Here is a 22,041-nt window from a genome sequence, read left to right on the forward strand (position 1 = left end):
GGAGTTCGGTGTAAATTGGCTGATAGTTTCAGATTAGAAAATATTTGTAAAGTTAAATTTTCAGATTAGAAAATATTTGTAAAGTTAAATGGACAACGAAAACAAAGATGACAGATGCAGGGTGGTTGGAAAAGCTCATCTCACCCAAAGATGAAGCATACTTAAAGGATAGAAAGCAAAATTAAACCATATGTTTGTTTATAATTGCCTACATGGATCCTTTTAATGAACCAAAATAACATTTGTACTAGGTACTTACCAATTTTATTATCTCTTGTATTTGACTAAAATCTCCTTTTAAATCAAATGCATTGACTACTTCCATAATGGCTTTAGCTCCATGCACACAGTTCCTAATAGTCCCATGTTGCTGGATCTGGTACAATCTTTCTTTTATCCAACTGGTATCTCCTACATTATCCAGTAATCTGAACTCTTTCTGCAAAGTACTGCTATCTTTTGTCCTGAACCATTTTTCAAACTCTGTGAAAAACATATCTCCTGTTTTCAACTTCTTGCTCAAAGTCTTCCACTGTTCAAGAGCTGGTTGCCACACTTTTTCAAAAACCTCATTCATGCCCACATTCCTACCTAGTTGCTTTTGTTGTTCAAGTCCTTTCTTTTCCCAGATCTTCATGAAAAGTAAACTTTTGCAGCATTCTAGAATTTTTGGCAGTATATCTAACTCTTCTGGACAAAGTTCAAAGACTATTACAATAGGCCGGTAATTTTCAGGATCTTTTAAATTTTCTAGTAAGACTGTTTTAACAAGTTTGTTCAAACTAACCATTTCAGGCGCATTGAAAATTTTCAGTTTAGTTTCCAGTAGAGCAGTATCAGCTGCAAAAATTCAAGACATGTACCAATTTAAGATACTATATACACATAACTGTCCTAGAGTAGGGGAGGGTTGGCACCTTCAAACAAGATGCCACATTCTTTATTTGCCTTTCCAAAGTCAGGAGACACCTTTAGAGCATGTCAGTCATATTTGTTTTTTTCGTAAATTTTGTAAAATTAAAATGAAATATATATCTGTGAAATTTCAAGAATGATCTTGGCGAATTACAGTATGCTACAGTACCAAGATAACGTGTTCATAGATATCCTACAAAATTATCACATTAAAACCGAATCCCAAGTCGAATATAGAAAAGAAAAGTCTTTGGAAAGAGACAAACTCAAACGTAGACTCTATCATCTAATGTCCCATCAAAATTGTTCCATTACTTGTAAACTTTAAATATCTAATTACAGTGACTTGACTGTTAGTGTTGCTATTCACCAATTGCAACTTATTCAAAGTTTTGACCCAATTGCAATTTGTTTTATTAAATCAAATTGTTCAACTGGTCAAAAATTTGAACAAACTGTTCAGCCAAAATGTGAAAGTGCAAAGTGATAAAATAAATCATACTTACAATCCTATAAGTCTGTAACTCCACTGTATTGATGTAATTCCTAAATCAGTCTATCAATCTGTATAGTTATATTACAGCCATTACCATACTAAAGGTGAACTGTTTTATTTTGAATTGCTATAAAAATGTCAAAACTAAGCTTTTATAGAGTTTTTCTTTCGAAAAGTATTCTATATTTATAAGAATCACACACTATGTGAATAAAAACATTTATATTCAGTAAAATATTTGAAATTGCAATATGTTTGTAGGAAGGGGAGATAATCGCTTTTTGGTTTCAAAAAGTCTTTATTCAAAAGAATAGTATTTTAGGTTATCTCCGCAAGGAAGCATATTGTTATTTCATACATATTTTACTGAATATGAAATGTTTTTATTCACATAATGTATGATACTTATAAATATAGAATACTTTTCGAAAGAAAAACTCTATAAAAGCTTAGTTTTGACATTTTTATAGCAATTCAAAATAAAACAGTTCACCTTTAGTATGGTAATGGCTGTAATATAACTATACAGATTGATAGACTGATTTAGGAATTACATCAATACAGTGGAGTTACAGACTTATAGGATTGTAAGTATGATTTATTTTATCACTTTGCACTTTCACATTTTGGCTGAACAGTTTGTTCAAATTTTTGACCAGTTGAACAATTTGATTTAATAAAACAAATTGCAATTGGGTCAAAATTTTGAATGAGTTGCACTACAAACTCCTCAGAGTCTGAATTGACCAGTTTTTGTGCTCGACCAGTAAAATCGAGCACACATTTTACTCGACTAGTCTCGACATTGTCTCGACTGTACTTAACTGTACTTAAGTGTACTCGACTAGGTCTCGACTAGGTCTCGACTTTACTTAATTAGTCTGATTCAGTACTTGATGATCTTTGTGTAGTCTGAAATGGTCTTGACCAAGGCTCGACCTGTCTCGACCTGTCTTGACTAGTCTCGACCTGTCTTGACTAGTCTCGACCTGTCTCGACTAGTCTCGACTCAGTCTCAACCAGTCTCGACCTGTCTCGACTAGTCTTGACCTTCAAATTTAGTTTTGACTGGTGTAAATCAGCCCATCTAACTAAATTAAATATTGATCTTAAAAAATTCAAGCTTATTAGGTAGTTTGATTTATTGCTGTGAAATGAAAGAATTTAATTTTACAATATGTAAAAAAAAAATTATTATATAAAAATTCAGATAGTACACTTTAATTTTTTTAATAACTTTTTCAAATCAACATGGATTTTCATCAAACTATGCAGCTATCTTACATATATATCAAGCTTACTGAATCCCATTTCATTTAGTTTTTTGTTGTATTGCTGTAAAATTTAAGAATTAAAGTAATCTTGGTATAAAAAGCTAGGATTTGCAATTCGGACAAAATAGAGATAGTACACTTTAATTTTTTTAATAACTTTTTCAAATCAACTTGGATTTGCATCAAACTATGCAGCTATCTTACATATATATCAAGCTTACTGAATCCCATTTCATTTAGTTTTTTGTTGTATTGCTGTAAAATTTAAGAATTAAAGTAATCTTGGTATAAAAAGCTAGGATTTGCAATTCGGACAAAATAGAGATAGTACACTTTAATTTTTTTAATAAATTTTTCAAATCAACTTGGATTTGCATCAAACTATGCAGCTATCTTACATATATATCAAGCTTACTGAATCCCATTTCATTTAGTTTTTTGTTGTATTGCTTTAAAATTTAAGAATTAAAGTAATCTTGGTATAAAAAGCTAGGATTTGCAATTCGGACAAAATAGAGATAGTACACTTTAATTTTTTTAATAACTTTTTCAAATCAACTTGGATTTGCATCAAACTATGCAGCTATCTTACATATATATCAAGCTTACTGAATCCCATTTCATTTAGTTTTTTGTTGTATTGCTGTAAAATTTAAGAATTAAAGTAATCTTGGTATAAAAAGCTAGGATTTGCAATTCGGACAAAATAGAGATAGTACACTTTAATTTTTTTAATAACTTTTTCAAATCAACTTGGATTTGCATCAAACTATGCAGCTATCTTACATATATATCAAGCTTACTGAATCCCATTTCATTTAGTTTTTTGTTGTATTGCTGTAAAATTTAAGAATTAAAGTAATCTTGGTATAAAAAGCTAGGATTTGCAATTCGGACAAAATAGAGATAGTACACTTTAATTTTTTTAATAACTTTTTCAAATCAACTTGGATTTGCATCAAACTATGCAGCTATCTTACATATATATCAAGCTTACTGAATCCCATTTCATTTAGTTTTTTGTTGTATTGCTGTAAAATTTAAGAATTAAAGTAATCTTGGTATAAAAAGCTAGGATTTGCAATTCGGACAAAATAGAGATAGCACACTTTAATTTTTTTTATAACTTTTTCAAATCAACTTGGATTTGCATCAAACTATGCAGCTATCTTACATTTATATCAAGCTTACTGAATCCCATTTCATTTAGTTTTTTGTTGTATTGCTGTAAAATTTAAGAATTAAATTAATCTAGGTCAAAAAAGCTAGAATTTGCAGTTCGAACAAAATAGAGATAGTACACTTTAAGCTTTTTAATAACTTTTTCAAATCAACTTGGATTTTATTAAAACTATATAGCTACCTTGGTGATCTTACTAAATCCCAGGTTGTTATGAAGTTTTAAAATATATTTTTGTCAAATTTAATGACATGACACTATACATGATTTAATTACATCAGTACACGTGAGTTTTACAGGTAAAAAGAAAGCCCTACTTTTCTTAAACTCGTGTATTACTTATCTAGTGAATTAAAAGCCCTGCGATTTAGATTTAACAGGATGTTGCAACTTTGAATAAATGTTATTTAGAATTTAAAACTCTCTGGTAGATGTGATCTTTTTAATAAGTTTGCCCCAAGCAGAAGGTATTGCTTTATAAATCACCACAAATCAGAAGAACTCTTTTAATAATTTCTAATGTTTCATCCCTTTTTGATATATTTATATAGTGTATATCAAAAGGAATAAAACATTAAAGGAATTATATTAATATTTTATGTATACTTTTTCCCAAATTATGAGAAAAGATATATTTCTAATATCGTAGCTTTTTGACCTAGGTTAATTAAATTCTTAAATTTGACAGAAATACACCAAACAAAATAACAACCTATGATTCAGTAAGATCAATATATTGCAAAGATATTTGTAGAGTTTGATGAAAATCTAAGTTGATTCGAAAAAGTTATGAAAAAAATTAAAGTGTACCATCTCTATTTTGTCAAAACTGCAAATCCTAGCTTTTTTTACCTAGATTAAATTAATGCTTAAATTTGACAGCAATACAACAAACTTTATAACAACCTGGGATTCAGTAAGAAGAATACATCACCAAGGTAGCTATATAGTTTCAATAAAATCCAAGTTGAATTTAAAAAGTTATAAAAAAAATTAAAGTGTACTATCTCTATTTTGTTCGAACCGCAAATTCTAGCTTTTTTGACCTAGATTAATTTAATTCTTAAATTTGACAGCAATACAACAAAAAACAAAATGACCTGGGATTTAGTAAGCTTAGTATACATTTAAGATAGCTGCATAGTTTGATGCAAATCCAAGTTGATTTGAAAAAGTTATTAAAAAAATTAAAGTGTACTATCTCTATTTTGTCCGAATTGCAAATCCTAGCTTTTTTTACCAAGATTACTTTAATTTTTAAATTTTACAACAATGCAACAAAAAACTAAATGAAATGGGATTCAGTAAGCTTGATATATATGTAAGATAGCTGCATAGTTTGATGCAAATCCAAGTTGATTTGAAAAAGTTATTAAAAAAATTAAAGTGTACTATCTCTATTTTGTCCGAATTGCAAATCCTAGCTTTTTTTTACAAAAATTACTTTAATTCTTAAATTTTTACAGCAATACAACAAAACACTAAATGAAATGGGATTCAGTAAGCTTGATATATATGTAAGATAGCTGCATAGTTTGATGAAAATCCATGTTGATTTGAAAAAGTTATTAAAAAAATTAAAGTGTACTATCTGAATTTTTATATAATAATTTTTTTTTTACATATTGTAAAATTAAATTCTTTCATTTCACAGCAATAAATCAAACTACCTAATAAGCTTGAATTTTTTAAGATCAATATTTAATTTAGTTAGATGGGCTGATTTACACCAGTCAAAACTAAATTTGAAGGTCAAGACTAGTCGAGACAGGTCGAGACTGGTTGAGACTGAGTCGAGACTAGTCGAGACAGGTCGAGACTAGTCAAGACAGGTCGAGACTAGTCAAGACAGGTCGAGACAGGTCGAGCCTTGGTCAAGACCATTTCAGACTACACAAAGATCATCAAGTACTGAATCAGACTAATTAAGTAAAGTCGAGACCTAGTCGAGTACACTTAAGTACAGTTAAGTACAGTCGAGACAATGTCGAGACTAGTCAAGTAAAATGTGTGCTCGATTTTACTGGTCGAGCACAAAAACTGGTCAATTCAGACTCTGAGGAGTTTGTAGTGTTGCAATTGATGAATAGCAACACTAACAGTCAAGTCACTGTAAATTGGCAGCTTACTCTATAGTTACAACAGGTCAATTTGTACATTTGATTGTAAATAGTAGCCTACAAACAATAAATTATGACACAGTCAATAAAAATATAAAAGAATAAGAGAAGCTAAGAATTTTAAGGATTAAACACATTTTTTTCTAGAGGTTATTGATGTGTACACTGGGTGGCTTTCTCACATACTTTACATAAAATTCCAGAAAAAATATACAGTTTGTGAGTTAATCATATCATTTAAAACTGAGCATGTTTATTATTTAACCATGCTTATGGAACAAAAGTTCTGTTTGCAGGTCCATTTGAAGTAAAAAATCAGTAAATTGTAAAATTCCAGAATTTTGGTGGAAATGACCTTCTTAAGACTGCTATACCAAGATCAGTTTCACTTCAATCTTCAATGGAGTGTAATCTAAAAATCCCTTTTAAGGTTATATTATTTCTTACCTTTACAATGTATACAGACATATGTAAATTCCTGAACAATCTGGTAGGTGTTGTCAAATGCCTCTAGTTCTCTCAATCTGATGTTTAGTGTCATCATAATAGCTTCTGATTTTTCGTTTTTCATAGCAATTAATATTTTCTGAAAACTAACACTTCTACTGATCAGCTTTCTCAATATTTTTATCGAAATATTTCCTTGGATTAATGCAGTGATAAAACTCTGAATTACTTCTTCAAATCTTTTCAATAAATTCTGACACTCTTCTGTTAATGCTTTTCGAATGGAACCTATAAAACATGAGAAATCAAAATGTAAGAAGAAGAATTCTCGTTGATTGCAAGAAATGCTACCACCAAATGAAAGTATCTTATCAAAAAGGATTTTTTTTCAAAATATTACAGATTATTTTTTTTTTCTTCTGATTTTATAGTTCTTTTGTTTATACAATCAATTTATAACATCCTTCTGAAAAGCTTGCTATTTTGCAACAGAGTCGCCACCATAAACATGAGATTATAAAGCACATGTCTTGACATTAGAAAAAAATCTTCATGATTTTATCATTTGACCTGTAACTACTTACAATACATCTCCATGTATGTTGGAAAAGGTCCCCAGGTGATAGCATGATGAAGGACTTCATATGGATCATCCAGTTTCCTTATATCCCAGCTTCTTTCAAAAACACTTGATAACAGTTTTCCAAGGCGCATGTTACATCTTTCATCTTTCTGGTTTCTCCAATCAAAACTGTCACATTTATTCACAGCCTTTAAAGTCATAAAAATAATCTTGATAATGACTGAAACTATTTTATGCTGTGATCATTGCACAATATTATAGAAAGCAACACTGAAGCCTCTTAAAAAATCCGGAAGAATAAATCATTCTTGTGCGAAATTATTAGATAAACAAATGCATGAAGATCACATGATATGCCCTCATTGTGCATATTAAAATTGTTGCAAGAATAAATAGGATATTTTGAAGGCATTCAATCATATGTTCACCAAATCCTAAAAGTTTTCATTGAATTAATCAAATCATTCAAGTTAAAAATGTGAAAAATTTACTAAAATCTGACAATGAAAGTCCAATAACTCTGGAATAAAGCAATAAACAAGAAAATTTAATCAATTTATGACGGTATCAATCCCAGCAATAATTCTAAATTTTTTGTTCACAATTTACAATTTTACAATAAAAACTATGCATTACCTTCAGGGCAACTTTACTGAGAATCTCTTGTATAGTTCCATCAAATGATTCAGTATGTTCACAGTAAATCTCTATCAACTTCTCATCTGAACCCTGTTAATGTTATATTATCAATTAAAAGTTTGAACAAGAATGTGTCCATAGTACACGGATGCCCCACTCGCACTATCATTTTCTATGTTCAGTGGACCATGAAATTGGGGTCAAAACTTTAATTTGGAATTAAAATTAGAAAGATCGTATCATAGGGAACATGTGTACTAAGTTTCAAGTTGATGTAACTTTAACTTCATCAAAAACTACCTTGACCAAAAACTTTAACCTGAACTTTGCACTATCATTTTCTATGTTCAGTGAACCATGAAATTGGGGTCAAAACTATAATTTGGCATTAAAATTAGAAAGATCATATCATGGGGAACATGTGTATCAAGTTTCAAGTTGATTGGACTTCAGCTTCATTAAAAACTACCTCGACCAAAAACTTTAACCTGACGCGAACGGACACACAGACGGACGGACGCACAGACAGACGAACGAACGGAGGCACAGACCAGAAAACATAATGCCCCTCTACTATCGTAGATGGGGCATAAAAATAAAATTGAGCTGCATCCCTTCCTCTTTACAATTGAATAAAATCCATGGTGCTTTGTGCTTAAATTTTGTGAAATCTAGCTGTCATTTTCTGCAACATTTTTATCGGAAAATTTTCGAAAGTGAAACAAATTTAAAATCTGAAGACACAGTAAATAAAGAATTTATACAAAGCAAATTTGTTTAAAAAAACAAGTTCACAATAGCTTGAAATTAAATGATATATAATTCATAAATATTTTGGAAAGTTTGCTATGGAGAAATAATGCTCAAAATAGTACAGCTGACCATAATGATTAAGGGCATACGATACAGTTTTGATCCCGTATTTACAGTTTGATGAACATTTCTATATAGGCTATTTTTTGCCTGATTAAATCAAATATGTAATAAAAAATATACCTTCATGTGCTACTTTTTGAGTTAAATGAGATCGAAATTTTGTATATTTGCTCAAAATTTGGATTTGTGGCCTTATTTTCTCTTTCGAAAGAAAGCCATAACTTTTTTGTTTTAAAAAGATAAACACAAATTGTTTTTTGATAAATAATTTGTAATTTCTGTATTTTATAGGTATCCTAAAAATTTATGCAATTTTTATTCAAAAATAACTCACATTTATCAAATGGTCATGAATCGAGAAAAAAACCATAATTTTGTGCCGTACATTTATCAAAATAAAAAAAAATGCACTATTTACAGTTTTATAAAATTTAGTCCATATAATCTCCCTGCAAAATGAAACAAAATGTCGTTTTAAAACATAGGGGTCCATGCACTCGTTTTCAAATTAAATCAGTTTGAACGATAAAAATCAGTCGAAAAATGCATCTTTTCCCGATATGTCATAGTTTGACTTCGCGAAAATAACATTTTACGTTAGCAACGTCATAACCTCCCCTGTAACTGTATCGTATGCCCTTAAAAGAGTGTACAAGTCAGCCTACGAACTTTCAGTAGTTGTTGTATTCCATCATTTATAATGTTGTTCTTTTCCAAGAGAATAGGGGTTTTCCCTACCTGTCTATTGTAGAAGACTTTCATAGTCTATGATTGATTGATTGGTGTTTTTTGTGACATTTGTAAAAAGTTTTACATAAAATAAAAATACCACCTTGTTTTCTAGCATTCCTTGTAATCGTTCTTGCAGGTGTTTTGCATAGGACTCTTTGATTTTACCATCTGGAATCTTCATTTTCAAAGCTGAATTCCAGCGCTAAATTAATCAATATAAATGTTTAAATAACAATTGAAACATTGAATTCAATACTTGATTTAATACTGTAATATATCCATAAGTTTTTTTTCTGATTTCAACCAGTTAAATGGGAAAAAATACTACAAGTAAGTTAAAATGGATACCCCTGCCATGAAATACTATAAGTATATTGAAGTCAGTATGTTGTTTTTCTGCATATCCTCAGATAGTGTCTACGACTGTGCAGTTTTGTCTTGTCTTTTGGTTGCTATTACAACGGACATCTTCAGATGGACTGACATACTGACAAACGAACTGATAGATGAACACAGATTCCAAAATATCCCCTCTAAACTTTGTTTCCTAAGCATCATTAAATGTACAGGATGGAAAATGAGACCTATAATTTCACCATTATGAGACCAAAATACAGTAATTTATAGAATATTAGATTTGCTGGTTAATCAAATGGTCTTATAAACTTACTTTATGAGACTATACCATAAATAAGCATGTAATACTTTTAAAAATTTTCACCTACCTTTAAAAAATCTAGTTCTTTATAGTGAATGTCTTCACTAAGCCAATGGACTATTCTGCCTTTGAAGTCTTCTAATTTCCTCAAATGACCATCTTTTGATATATTTATCTGTTTAAGTTCATTTTTACTGAGGTCCAATTTGTTCTGTATTTTATCATATGCATCTGAACTTTTCAAAAACACCTCAATTGCTGGCAGGTGAATTGGTTCATTTGAAATACGGAATTTCAAACTCTCTTCAAGGAGGTTAGCTGCTATTTTGTAAGTTCTATATGCACTAATAAGCCCTGGTGTTGACCTTAAATATCAAAGGTATCAAGTCTGACTCATGGAAATGTGTAATTTCAAAAGCACAATTAAAGTGTTGAAATTGAAATGGCAACACTTTTTTTTTTAACATATTTATCTTTCAGAGTCAATGATTGCTGACAAAGTGAGCAGGCAAAACATTCTCTAAGGAAAAGTGGAGTGCAATATAGCTATTACAACTGTGTACCATAAATGATTTGACTTGTCATTAGCGGTTCCACTTAAACTAACATACAGGTTTTACCTGTAGTGACCTATGGTTGCTTACAACAACATCATTTAATGGAAATTTGTCTCACTAGCTATCATACCATATCTCTTTCTTTTTATACTTATCATGAATATGAACAAGTATACCGTTCAAAAATTTTAAAGTCAACAAGTCATGATTAGAAACACAGGGTGAAATATTCTTCATGAGACTGAGATGTGTCTATATTGCATGCAACATATCATAGACTAGCTAATAGTGGTTCCACTTGAAATTACCTGCCATTGAAGAGACGCATAATGGGAGTATCTGCATGGAAGAATGGGAAATAAAATTGCCATTTCATAATGAACGAACAATTAAAAATGTCTTGCACGTTGATCTTTTACCGATTTCACAAACACGGTGAATAACGAACCTTTTTCACGGCTGCATGTGAAATAAAAATGGCAAAAAACATTGCGTGAAAATAATCCTTTACCACCCTCATTGAAAGCTATGTTTAAACATTATTCATACATAATCCAATTAGCTATTTACTTCGTTTGTTGAGGACAAAATATTCAAGTTATTTAATGTTGTGTGGTATGTTCATGAAAAATTCCTTTCTTTCATCAATTAGAAGTTGAAATTGTTTAAATTTTTTTTTAGAAAAGTAAAACATGCATTTATATTCTAAATTGTTTTCCCTGTTTTTCTCTTTTCTTACTGTTACCTCACTGTTATTGTTCTACTCAACTTCTTCAAGATTCTTATTATTCATTTAAAATTCAGATACAATAGTGATCTGTTTCAATTATACCTGTAATCAAAGTTATCAAACTATAACTGGTCAAAAACAGTAACAGAAAATCCAACTTACATGTCTAAATTTTCACTAATAGACTTTCTAGCAACATGTTTAGCCAATTTCTTTATCAACTCCTACAAAAAAAATCCAAACTTTAACATTTTTAATAAAGAGGTTTTATCAGAAATAATATCATATTTTTCATTATTTATTAAATCCCCAGGACCGAATATGTCCCAACATATTATTTTGGCTGTCAAATTCCACGACTTAATGATGTCAAATAGTATAAAAAAAGAGTGCTTACTTTTATTCTTTGATGCAAATATACATAATTTATTGAAATGCTCAAGTTTTACTGGAAAATGCTGACATTCTTGAAAAATTGGACAAAGTTGAAATTGAAGATTTCTATAGTGTTTTTTGAAGTTCAACTGGACTTTGATTAAGATCATCTCTTTTCCAGCAAAATTATATTTATTATACAGATCTAGGTGAAACTCACTTTATTACTATTGAAACCTTTTATGTAATAACAGGATGATGCTAGAGTAATATCTGGAGGGATGCTGTTTGCAGTAACAATACTATACAGCATGTCTAGATTCAGTGATCCTAGAAAGGTCCTTGGCAAAAGGTAGTCCACTTCAAAGTATGGTGTCAGCTTTTTCACTACCTCATCAACTGGTCTGTAATGTAATATTTCAGATGATTACCTATTGTTTAAACTGAGATATTAAAAAGTTATAGATTCTACCACTGTATCAAGTGCGATATGATATTTGGTGGTGGAATCTGTTTCCCTATTGATATTTAGACGATATGCAAATAATCTTAAGCAGTCTTTTCCAACAACATGCAAACATTATGTTCTTGCTATGTGACGTCATCAGGTATGGTGGCTTTTTTCTTATTTCAGAGGAAAGCAAGAAAATTTGACATCATAATCAAATTTTGACAATGAAGAACTGAGATGAAACTAACATTTTTAAAATATAGATTCTACCACTGCATCGAGTGTGATACGATATCTATCCACTCGAGACAGTTAAATTTTCAAATTTAAAATTTAACTATCGAGAGTGGATAAATATCGTATTACACGAGATTTGGTGGTAGAATCTGTTTCTCTAATGATTCTCAATCAATACGCAGGCAAACTTATTCCTTCTTTGCGATTGATCTGCAAAAAGATGTGTTCTTTCTGTGTGAAGTCACGATAGGAAATTCAGAGGAAAACAAGAAAAGTTAACGTAACAATGGGATTTTAACCAATGAAGAACTGAGATCAAACGAACCACACGTTGATTAAATTTATTTATACAATGGGTGCAGAAAGGGATAAACTGACGAAGAATTAGAGAAATAAAAATAATCAACAGGTCAGAAAAAGTTTTACCGTGATATGAACTTTTGAAAACAGCATTTACAAATTAAGAAGCTTGAGCTTATGCTCACTTATTTAAACTGCTGTTCTTGCTCGTGAGCAAAACAATGAGAAAGAAGACAACAGAGTGTAGATAAATACAAGGTTATAATATACAGCTATGATATATTTTACCTGTCCCATTTTGATTTGTATTTGAAATGATCAATGTCTTTTTTATATTCCACAATACCCCACCATTCTGGCTCCCTGTCATCATGGTTAATCTTAGATGGTGCATCTTCAAAAGGTTTACATTTTTTCAACAAGAAATGAATGACAGGAACACAATAAAACCAACTTGGATCTGATGTTTTTTCAGCTATTCCTCTTGAAAATTTCAAAACTGAATCTGCAACTTTTCTGTGAAATAAAAATAATTCTTAAATCAAACACCAATATATTGCAGTTAAGAACTTTGGTGGACAAATTGAAAATATTGGGATTAAGCCAGAACAATATGAATTCTTACCATCACTTTAGTTTTGGAGTTGATTCAAACTCCTCAATGTTTTAAGGTGTCAGACCACCAATTCAAAGTCCCTATATATTCAACAAAATTTAGCAATTTTCAGAACTTTCTAAATATTTTACCTTAACCCTTTCAACGCTACACAAAAAAATAGAAAAATGGCTGCTGCTGCTGCATTTTTTTTTGGTGTTCATTCATTAGAACAGTATATTCCTTTTCAGACTGCTGTATCTTTTTTATTATAAAAGATACAGAAAAGGTTATTGCATGAAAAATGCTCAGGAGAGTATGAAACTGTAATGTTAGGCAGTTATTTCAGTTAAATTTTTATCAGGTTACCTGCATTTTCAGGTAATTAACAGGTAAAAGGTGTAATTTATTACATTTGTGTTGAATTTTGAATAAAAACTACTTTTAGTCTTCATCTATTTTGTTTTTTATCTGCCATATAATAAAGAAGACACCAATTGCTCGATTTTAAGTTTTATGTATTTCATTCTCCACTTTCATGTCTTTTTATATTTTTTTCTTTTGGTCAGCTTATAATTTAGTTTTAATGCTGCTTTCTAATCTTCTTTGATTTTTTTAAAATTAGCTTACTTTAAATCTGTAGACAGAAATGTTTTCAAATCTTCAACATCTGGTGATGTTTTAGTGTCATAATCAGGACATGGTAGCAAAGCTTCACATAACATTCTCCTTTCTTTGACTTCCAGACTAACTTCAAACGTAACTACAATGTGGGTTACTGTCACAGCTGTTACTAAACGAAGAGTTTTCCCTTCTGCATCTAGTTTATCTTTCTTCATATTTTCCAGTTGGTGTATAATTTTTTTCATCTGAGGTATTAATGCCTGCAAACATACATAATTTATGCATTCTTTTATTGAAACTTAATGATAAATAAATATTCAGTTACTTATGTGCTGACTCAATGCAAAAAAGTATTTATTTAATAAGTATTTCTTATAAATATGTATGCAGCAACTATGTATGCATTTACTTCACTAGCACATGCCATGGGGGAAATAGTTATCAAAGGTACCAGGATTATAATTTATAATATGCCAGACGCGCGTTTCGTCTACATTTAAACATTTAAGCAGTAATATATTGAGAAGACGTTACTAAGTTTAAAAACTTGTGCCTGATCCATTTGTCATTTTGATCAATAAAATTTTTTTAAATGAGTTATATATGACTCAAAAATGGTCATTGTTTTGAGCATTAGTACATTAAATTGTGCAAGCTTTCTCTTATATCCTTCTGTCAGATAGCTTACAAGATTTATGATTAAATAATTTTATTTTGGATGTAAGGCGTCTTCTGATTGGCTTATCTTGTTTTGTTTATCAGATCATAAACATAATTTTGTCATGTGACTGTGACGTCATCAACGTTTTTCATGATTTACTCCGGCTTAAAATGGAATTAAGAATTAAATTATAAGAAATGACTGTAATATTTTTTCTGTCTATTCGAAATAGCAGAAAAAATGTGGCGCACACTTTAAAATAACCCTCTAGGCGGTTATTCAGTGTGCACCACATTTTTGATGTTATTTCGTCATAGACAGAAAAAATATTAGTCATTCCTTTATATATATAAAATGGGTATGAATTGATGATATAGAGACTGTTCAAGTAAACAACTAGAGCACACCTCCCATCCTCACATGCATCCTGATAAAGGTAAAACAGCTAAAAATGTCTCCATGGCAAATATGGGGCACCCATTCTATTACGAGATTTCATAATGTGAAGCTTGATAGTTCTAACATACAGGAAAAAGCTTTGATAAACAATAAAATTACATAGACTTATGTATTGCTGAATGTCCTAAACCTATACTGAAATATGTCTCTTTTGTGTTCCATTTGAACAATATAATGCAAATGTTGAAACATAGAAAACTGTACAAAAGCTTAAAAGTCATTGCCCCTGTGGTAATACATGACTTACTTTGGCAAATAGTCCATCAAAAACTGTTCCCTCTATCAACTTCATTTGTTGGACATAAACAGATCTAAGTCCTTCATTAATGTTTACAACTTGACACATCATTTCCTCTCCATTTAATCCATCTGACTTCAATGAGTTTAACTGCCACTTTGGATGAAACAATGACACTGAACGCTTTGCATCATCCTTAAGCGCAGTGTAGTAGTCATCGAAACCAACAATTTTTTTGACAGTATCTTTCATAGTGCTCCATAAATTTTTGCTTTTTCCTATTCTTGGATCTTCTCTAGCTACACCATCATACTTATGATATACTCCTATAACAAAATTGCAAATCATAAAAATGAATTTGTTTATCTATAGAATAGTTGGCTTAATAAAATTGAGAATGGAAATGGGGAATGTGTCAAAGCGACAACAACCCGACCAAAGAGCAGACAACAGCCAAAAGCCACCAATGGGTCTTCAATATAGCAAGAACTAGGTTACTTAAAATGATTATTTGCTGATCTATATGACAGTTGATTCGTTATAATTCATAAGATACCCATTTTGTGGATTTTGTGGCTACAGGTAAACAACCAATTTGAATGCTCAACATAGTACTAATTTTCTAAAAGAAGATTTATACAAAAGCATGAAATTAAAAGTCCACGAAAATTGGTATCCACAAAAATAAATGAAAACCCAATTATCAAATTTAAATAAGCCTCCCTTCAGTAACATTAGTGCCATATCAGTCAGTGCTTACCTGTTGAATAATCTTTTATTGGTATTTTCAAGTATCTCTTGTAACCCATTTCTGCAACACTCATTCCAGCGATATGGAAATATTCTGAAATATAGTTGTCTTGGCCTTTTCCATTATCAACATTGTAGTTATAAAACAATCCATTTGACTCTGAAATCAAGTACTTTGGTATTGTCACTATCACAGAACCAACTGTATATTCATCTGATCTAGACCTAAACAAAATAATTTTAAATTAACTTTAGTAAATCTACTAGTAGATAAAACACATAGCATGAATCCCATTTGTGAAGTGAAAGCATTGACAGGACCTCATTTTTTGTTGTTCTAATATTCAATTTAAGCAGATATGCCAAGAGTCCACACCCATATCCATTGTGATTAATGAAATTGTTGCAATAATAAAATAGGATATTTAGAAGGGATAACAACAGGAGAAAATAAAACAGCTCTGAAGAAAAACATGCATGAGGATGCTCCTAGGCATTTATAGTTGGTCTATTGCTTATAGCATCTGAGAAACAATCCTAATTATCAAAACTCAACATTGACCAATGAACCCCAAAAGTGAGGTCAAAGTCAAACGAACACAGCCAGACAAATCTGTACACCATGCAATCATTCCAAACAACAAATAAAGCTGACTTATTGCTTAAAGTATATTATAAACTGACAAAACTTAGTATTGACCAATGAACCATGAAAATGAGGTCAAGGTCATATAGAATTGACAGAGTTATGTTTACCTTAAAATCATTGCATACACCAAATATATTGACCTCATTGGCAATCATACCACATCTTCTTTTTTATATATGGACCATAATTTGCTATTGGGCTCTGTTTCCTATAACTATAGAAAAGTGATAAAATTTGAATTACTGTAAGAAAAGTTGTAACTACATCTAAAGATGCCATTATTTTTATTAACATACAAGTGTATGCTACTCTTCCCTAGAACAAAAATTGAAATATACGAATTTCAAAGATTCTACAACCGTATTTTTGTGTCGTTTCTCGCGTTACTTTTTGCTTCCGAAGAGCATAACGCTGACTGATTTATAGATAATCGTCACCGGCAAATTCGTAACTTTTGCTTTCAAATAACAAAGAACATCGACCAATAAGAATAGTGAGAAGAAAATGCCGAGAACTATAAGTATTTATGTAGCAGATGTAAGAACAGTGGCGTGATTTTTGTGTCCGATTTCGTAACGCAAATTTTAGATGATGTAATCTGCTTTGTAGTAATAGAATTCTTAAAAACAATATGCAAATATGAACTCTCGCGAGATGTTCAAACAGGTAAATCAGAGATGATTTACATTCTTGTTTTGATCTTCGTAATAATTAAGTAAGAAAATGACGTTATCGTTATGCGTTACATTTCACACGAAACAGAAGTCCAGTTATTTATTAAAATTGTTTTTGTCCTTAAGTTCTAATCATTTCCGGTCATACGTGAAACATGTGACTAACATGTGATCACGCCCTTACAGTCGGACATACGATATACTAGTTCTAAACATTGTTTTTGTTTCCAACGGGATGTTAGCAAACATAATCTGTAGACTTGTTTCGACTTGTTTAAAAAAGGAAAATACAATTTTCAAAGAGATTGCGCCGGGGGTCTATTATTATTCCTATGTGCATAATGTTACATACGATCTTGTGTGAAAATAAATGCCCAATGACTTGACAAAATCGATTTCAAATTTGACCGATGCTTAAACACACTACGTTTCCCAATAACGATGTAAAGGGTCCTTGGAAAATTCAATCGAAATTACGTCTCTTATCATGGTGCCGATGTTCGTTGGATTGATTTTGCTTCAGCAGTAAATATTACTGGATATTTTAGGTGAATAAAGATAATTAAATGAAAAATGCATGTTAATATACCGTTACACTAGGAATGTACAAAGTTGGTAACTTTGTCACAATTTTTAATTATTTTTTTTTATTCATGTTCTGCAAACACGTTTCAGAAACGCAATAAACTTGTCAAAGGAAACGTAAACTTTTACCAGGCATGACTTGAAAGGAAGTACTTTATTGATTTTAGCCCACTAAAGTAGGTTAAAATGTGGAAACCATGTAGATGGTGTACAGGTCACAAATATCACATGGTGCCTATTTCAAAGATTTCAATTCCAAGTTAAAAGTTTTTTTCTTTACTGGATTTAAAGAATTTTACATTGCCAATGATTTGGAATAAATTTTATATAACTGGAATTTCAAAACCAAATATAAATATATTTTTTTGGCCAAAACATCAAGATACAACGATTATGGTATCCTGTATCAATGAAGAAAATATGGAAAGTTCTGAATAAATTGTACTAATTGTTTCTAAACAAGCACATATTTAGGAGTTTTATAATACTGTTACATTTAAGATGGATTTTAAGAAAAAGTATACTGTTCAGATTATTTTAAGCAGATTTTGCAATAAAATAAAACTTAAAAATGCTTTCGGTTTCTTATGGTTTCCTGTCACGTTTAAAAAAAACTTTAATATAACATTGAAAATAGATTTTAAATATTAACATGAAGCAAGTAACACTAGTAATGGTGTTTATTTATGCCTTTTGAATTATATTGTGCAAAATAAAGAAAATAAAGATTGGTTTCCTGTTTGGTTTCCTGTCACGTAAACGGTGAATCAAAATGCATTAATTTTTTCTCGAAAAACTCAATTGTTCCATTCATACTATTCTAACACCAACACAACCCACAAAATAAAAGTTAAAATTTTAGAACTTATAAAAAAGGATACAAAAAGAAACCAAAGGCCGAATACCAAATTATGGTCCATATACTAACTATGTTCAATGAACCATGTAAAAAAAATGAATTAACTCAAATAGACCAATTGTTTGAAGAAAGTAAAAAAAACTTATTAATAAAGTTAAACTATTAATGACTAATGCAAAGTTGTGGAGTAACTCACACCTACCTTTCAAACAATTAAAGAGATAAGATTCATACCTGTCCAGCTTCAGTTTGAACTGCTTTTTATTCCATTCCTCACCACTACGAGTATTTTTGTCAAACTCAATAACTATGGAATCTTTATTAGGATTTTCTAGTAATGTTGGTGCAATAACAACATGGAAATAAACATCTATGGAACTGTATGCAGTGTGTCTCCTACCTCCTGCTTTGTCTACAGATGAAGCACTACAAAGATAAATCATTTCCTTTATTTCCAAAAGAACAGCAAAGAGCATTAGCCCAGTAGCAAATAGAGCATGCTTGCAATTCAGTTATTCCATTTCCATATTTCATTATTTGAACAATTATGCACCTAAATTGAAATCATATAATTAAGAGATTGTTTATTGAGGCATGCCCTAAATACATTTTGTAAAAATCAATTATGCTTTTAAGAAACAGTTACATGTATAAAAGTGAAAATGCACAATATTGAACCTTACTCTTATTTTGTCAATAGAAATAACATATTAAAATTTAAAAGGAATTACTGAATGGTTCTTAGTTGTTTCATCACAACAGCTGAATCAAAATGCAACAACCATACTGTATAGTATTATTTAGCTATTAAAAGGCCCTGCCATGACAAAATGTGAAACAATTCAAACTAAAAAAATACAATAGCCTGTTCAATTTGGTATTAATCATTTGCATAAAATAATAACATTTCTCACATTTTATACATACCCTTGTGTTGTCTCCGATGTCTTTCCAGAATTTCTTTGTTTCTGAAGAAATAAAATAATCTCTTTAACAAATGCGACAAGTATTTTGTTGAAATTGAAATAGATGTTGTATTTTAAACTAGAAACTGTAAACTAACAAATGCCATACAATTTTGGATTCCTGACCTTTAAGAGTTATATAATTATCAAGGAAATAATACAAGATCTGGAAAAAATTCTGATGTCGTATTTATCTATCATAAAAATTAGACTAAATTATTTACGAAAGGTAAATATGCTTTCAATAGTAATAATGGAACTTCAAATAACTTACAGATGATCCACTTTTAGGACCCTTTGCAGATGCATTATTGTTTCCAAGATCACTTTGTATATTACTTGGATTTTCTTTTTTGGAAGATTTCTTTTTCTTTCTTTCTTTTTTCTTTTCTTCCTTTATCTTTTTGTTTTTCTTTCTATCTTTCTTCTTCTTTTGACCATGTTGACTAGCAGGCAAGTTTTTGTTGTCTTCATCAGACTTCTCACTATCAGAATCTTTACTATCACTACTGTCATCATCCGTGCTTTCTTCATCTTGTTTCCCTTCTTTCTCTATTTTAGCATTACTTTCTTTATCAGTTTTTTCCTTCTCCTTCAGTCCATCCTCTTTACCTTCATACTGTTTAGTATCACCTTTTTGAGAACTTGAATCCCCTTTGAAGTAACTTGGATTTGTGGGGTTAGATGATGCACCAAAAATAAAGGAATCTTTGAATCTGTCAGAACCTGGTCCTGTTGTAATTTCAGAGTCAACTGTCTTATCCTGATTCTTGTCAGAATTTGGCGGGGAGACTGTTGTAGTTTCAGAGGCATTTGTCTTGTCTTGATTCTTGTCAGGTCCTGTTTGAGAGTTTGTTGTAGCTTCAGAGGCATTTCCCTGCTTTCCTGACCTTGAATTATTCATGAATATTCATGAACAATTCATGAATATTCATGAATAATATTCATGAATATTCATGAATATTCAAGGTAACAGTTCATGAATATTCATGAATATTCATGAATGTTAAATGGCACCTTGAATATACATGAATATTGTTTGAACTGAATAAGCTTGAATATACATGAATATTGTATGAACTGAATAACCAAGAATTAACATGAATAATTATCTATAGAATATTCATGAATATGAAATAGAATGTCTTTGAATAATGCATGATAGAATATTCTAGAATCACCATGAATGAAAAATATATATCTATCCCAATATTGAATGCTCAATACATACTCTAGAATAACCTTGAATGTGAATATTTCATGAATATTGAATGGTTGAATATTCTAGAATAACCATGAATATTGAATGGTTGAATATTCTAGAATAACCATGAATATTGAATGGTTAAATATTCTAGAATAACCATGAATATTGAATGGTTGAATATTCTAGATTAACCATGAATATTGAAATAAGTGTCCTTGAGAGGTTTTTTGAAAACCAAAAGCAAATACAGACATTTAAGTTTAAAATATTTTTTAATCATGACCCCTGCGAAATGATTATGAATAGTTCATGAATGTTCATGGATGATTCATGAATGATTCATGAACAGTTAATGAACTAGACATGAACTATGGACAAGCACGTTCATGAACCAGTGAATAATGAACTATTCATGAACAGAAAGTGTTCATGAACTCTTTGGTTCATTAATGTTCATGAACAAAAATAGTTCTTGAACTTTTATTATTCATGAATTGTTCATGATTTTATAGTTCATGAACACGCTTGTCCATTTGTAGTTCATGTCCTGTTCATGTATAGTTCATGAATTTTTTATGAATAATTCATGAATTTGTTCATGAACCATACCAATCCATGAATCATTCATGAACACATGAACTACTGTGTTCATGAACTGTTCATTAGTAATTTAATTCATGAACATTGTTTGTCCACTTGTAGTTCATGAACTGTTCATCTAAAGTTCATGAAATAATTAAAAAGGATTTTCTTGAATTTTCATTTTTTGTGTTTTTATCATAAGTAAACTTCTCTTCCTGTCTGTAATTAAAATTGCTGTATCAGGACTTCCAACTAGAAATGCTAAATAACATCTTGGTGAAGTTGTTCTGCTTGAAATTCTTCACAGTTGAACAGATCTTTTAATCAATAAATGCATCTGAGTTCCCCCCTGCAAAATAAAAAAATCACTCCACAAAGAATCAAAAGTCCTCAGAAACTAACAAAACCTTTAAATAGACTTATTAAAAGGGGATATAGTTACGATACTGTTGTCAGGTCATTAAAGATTGCATATTTTGGCTTTAACATTGATTCACTGATAGGGTCTTTGCATCGGAACTAAACACATTTATTTCTAAAAAAACAGTTGTTGGCATGACACGGGTTATGTTCTTCTCATATATTTTATGATAGTATGATACTAAACCCCTAACGGGAGGGAT

At 30.5% G+C, this 22,041-nt stretch overlaps 1 protein-coding gene across 1 annotated transcript in view; it reads right to left on the reverse strand.

Annotated features, from left to right (window-relative positions):
* The window catches only part of LOC139522670 (E3 ubiquitin-protein ligase rnf213-alpha-like), a 107,157-nt gene extending 86,624 nt beyond the window's left edge, over positions 1-20,533 (reverse strand). Inside the window, exons 1-15 of the mRNA XM_071316138.1 lie at positions 19,904-20,533; positions 19,592-19,632; positions 18,899-19,090; positions 15,908-16,122; positions 15,157-15,473; positions 13,796-14,049; positions 12,859-13,086; positions 11,803-11,986; positions 11,370-11,431; positions 9,988-10,285; positions 9,363-9,464; positions 7,652-7,744; positions 7,017-7,203; positions 6,433-6,720; positions 260-840 (exon numbers count right to left, since the gene is read on the reverse strand). Coding sequence (XP_071172239.1) covers positions 260-840; positions 6,433-6,720; positions 7,017-7,203; positions 7,652-7,744; positions 9,363-9,464; positions 9,988-10,285; positions 11,370-11,431; positions 11,803-11,986; positions 12,859-13,086; positions 13,796-14,049; positions 15,157-15,473; positions 15,908-16,122; positions 18,899-19,090; positions 19,592-19,632; positions 19,904-20,533 — 3,672 coding nt within the window. The remainder of the gene's footprint in view (positions 1-259; positions 841-6,432; positions 6,721-7,016; positions 7,204-7,651; positions 7,745-9,362; positions 9,465-9,987; positions 10,286-11,369; positions 11,432-11,802; positions 11,987-12,858; positions 13,087-13,795; positions 14,050-15,156; positions 15,474-15,907; positions 16,123-18,898; positions 19,091-19,591; positions 19,633-19,903) is intronic.
* Positions 20,534-22,041: the final 1,508 nt, after the last annotated feature.

This window comes from Mytilus edulis, chromosome 5 (assembly GCF_963676685.1).
Source record: "Mytilus edulis chromosome 5, xbMytEdul2.2, whole genome shotgun sequence".
NCBI classification, from domain to species: Eukaryota; Metazoa; Mollusca; class Bivalvia; order Mytilida; family Mytilidae; genus Mytilus; species Mytilus edulis.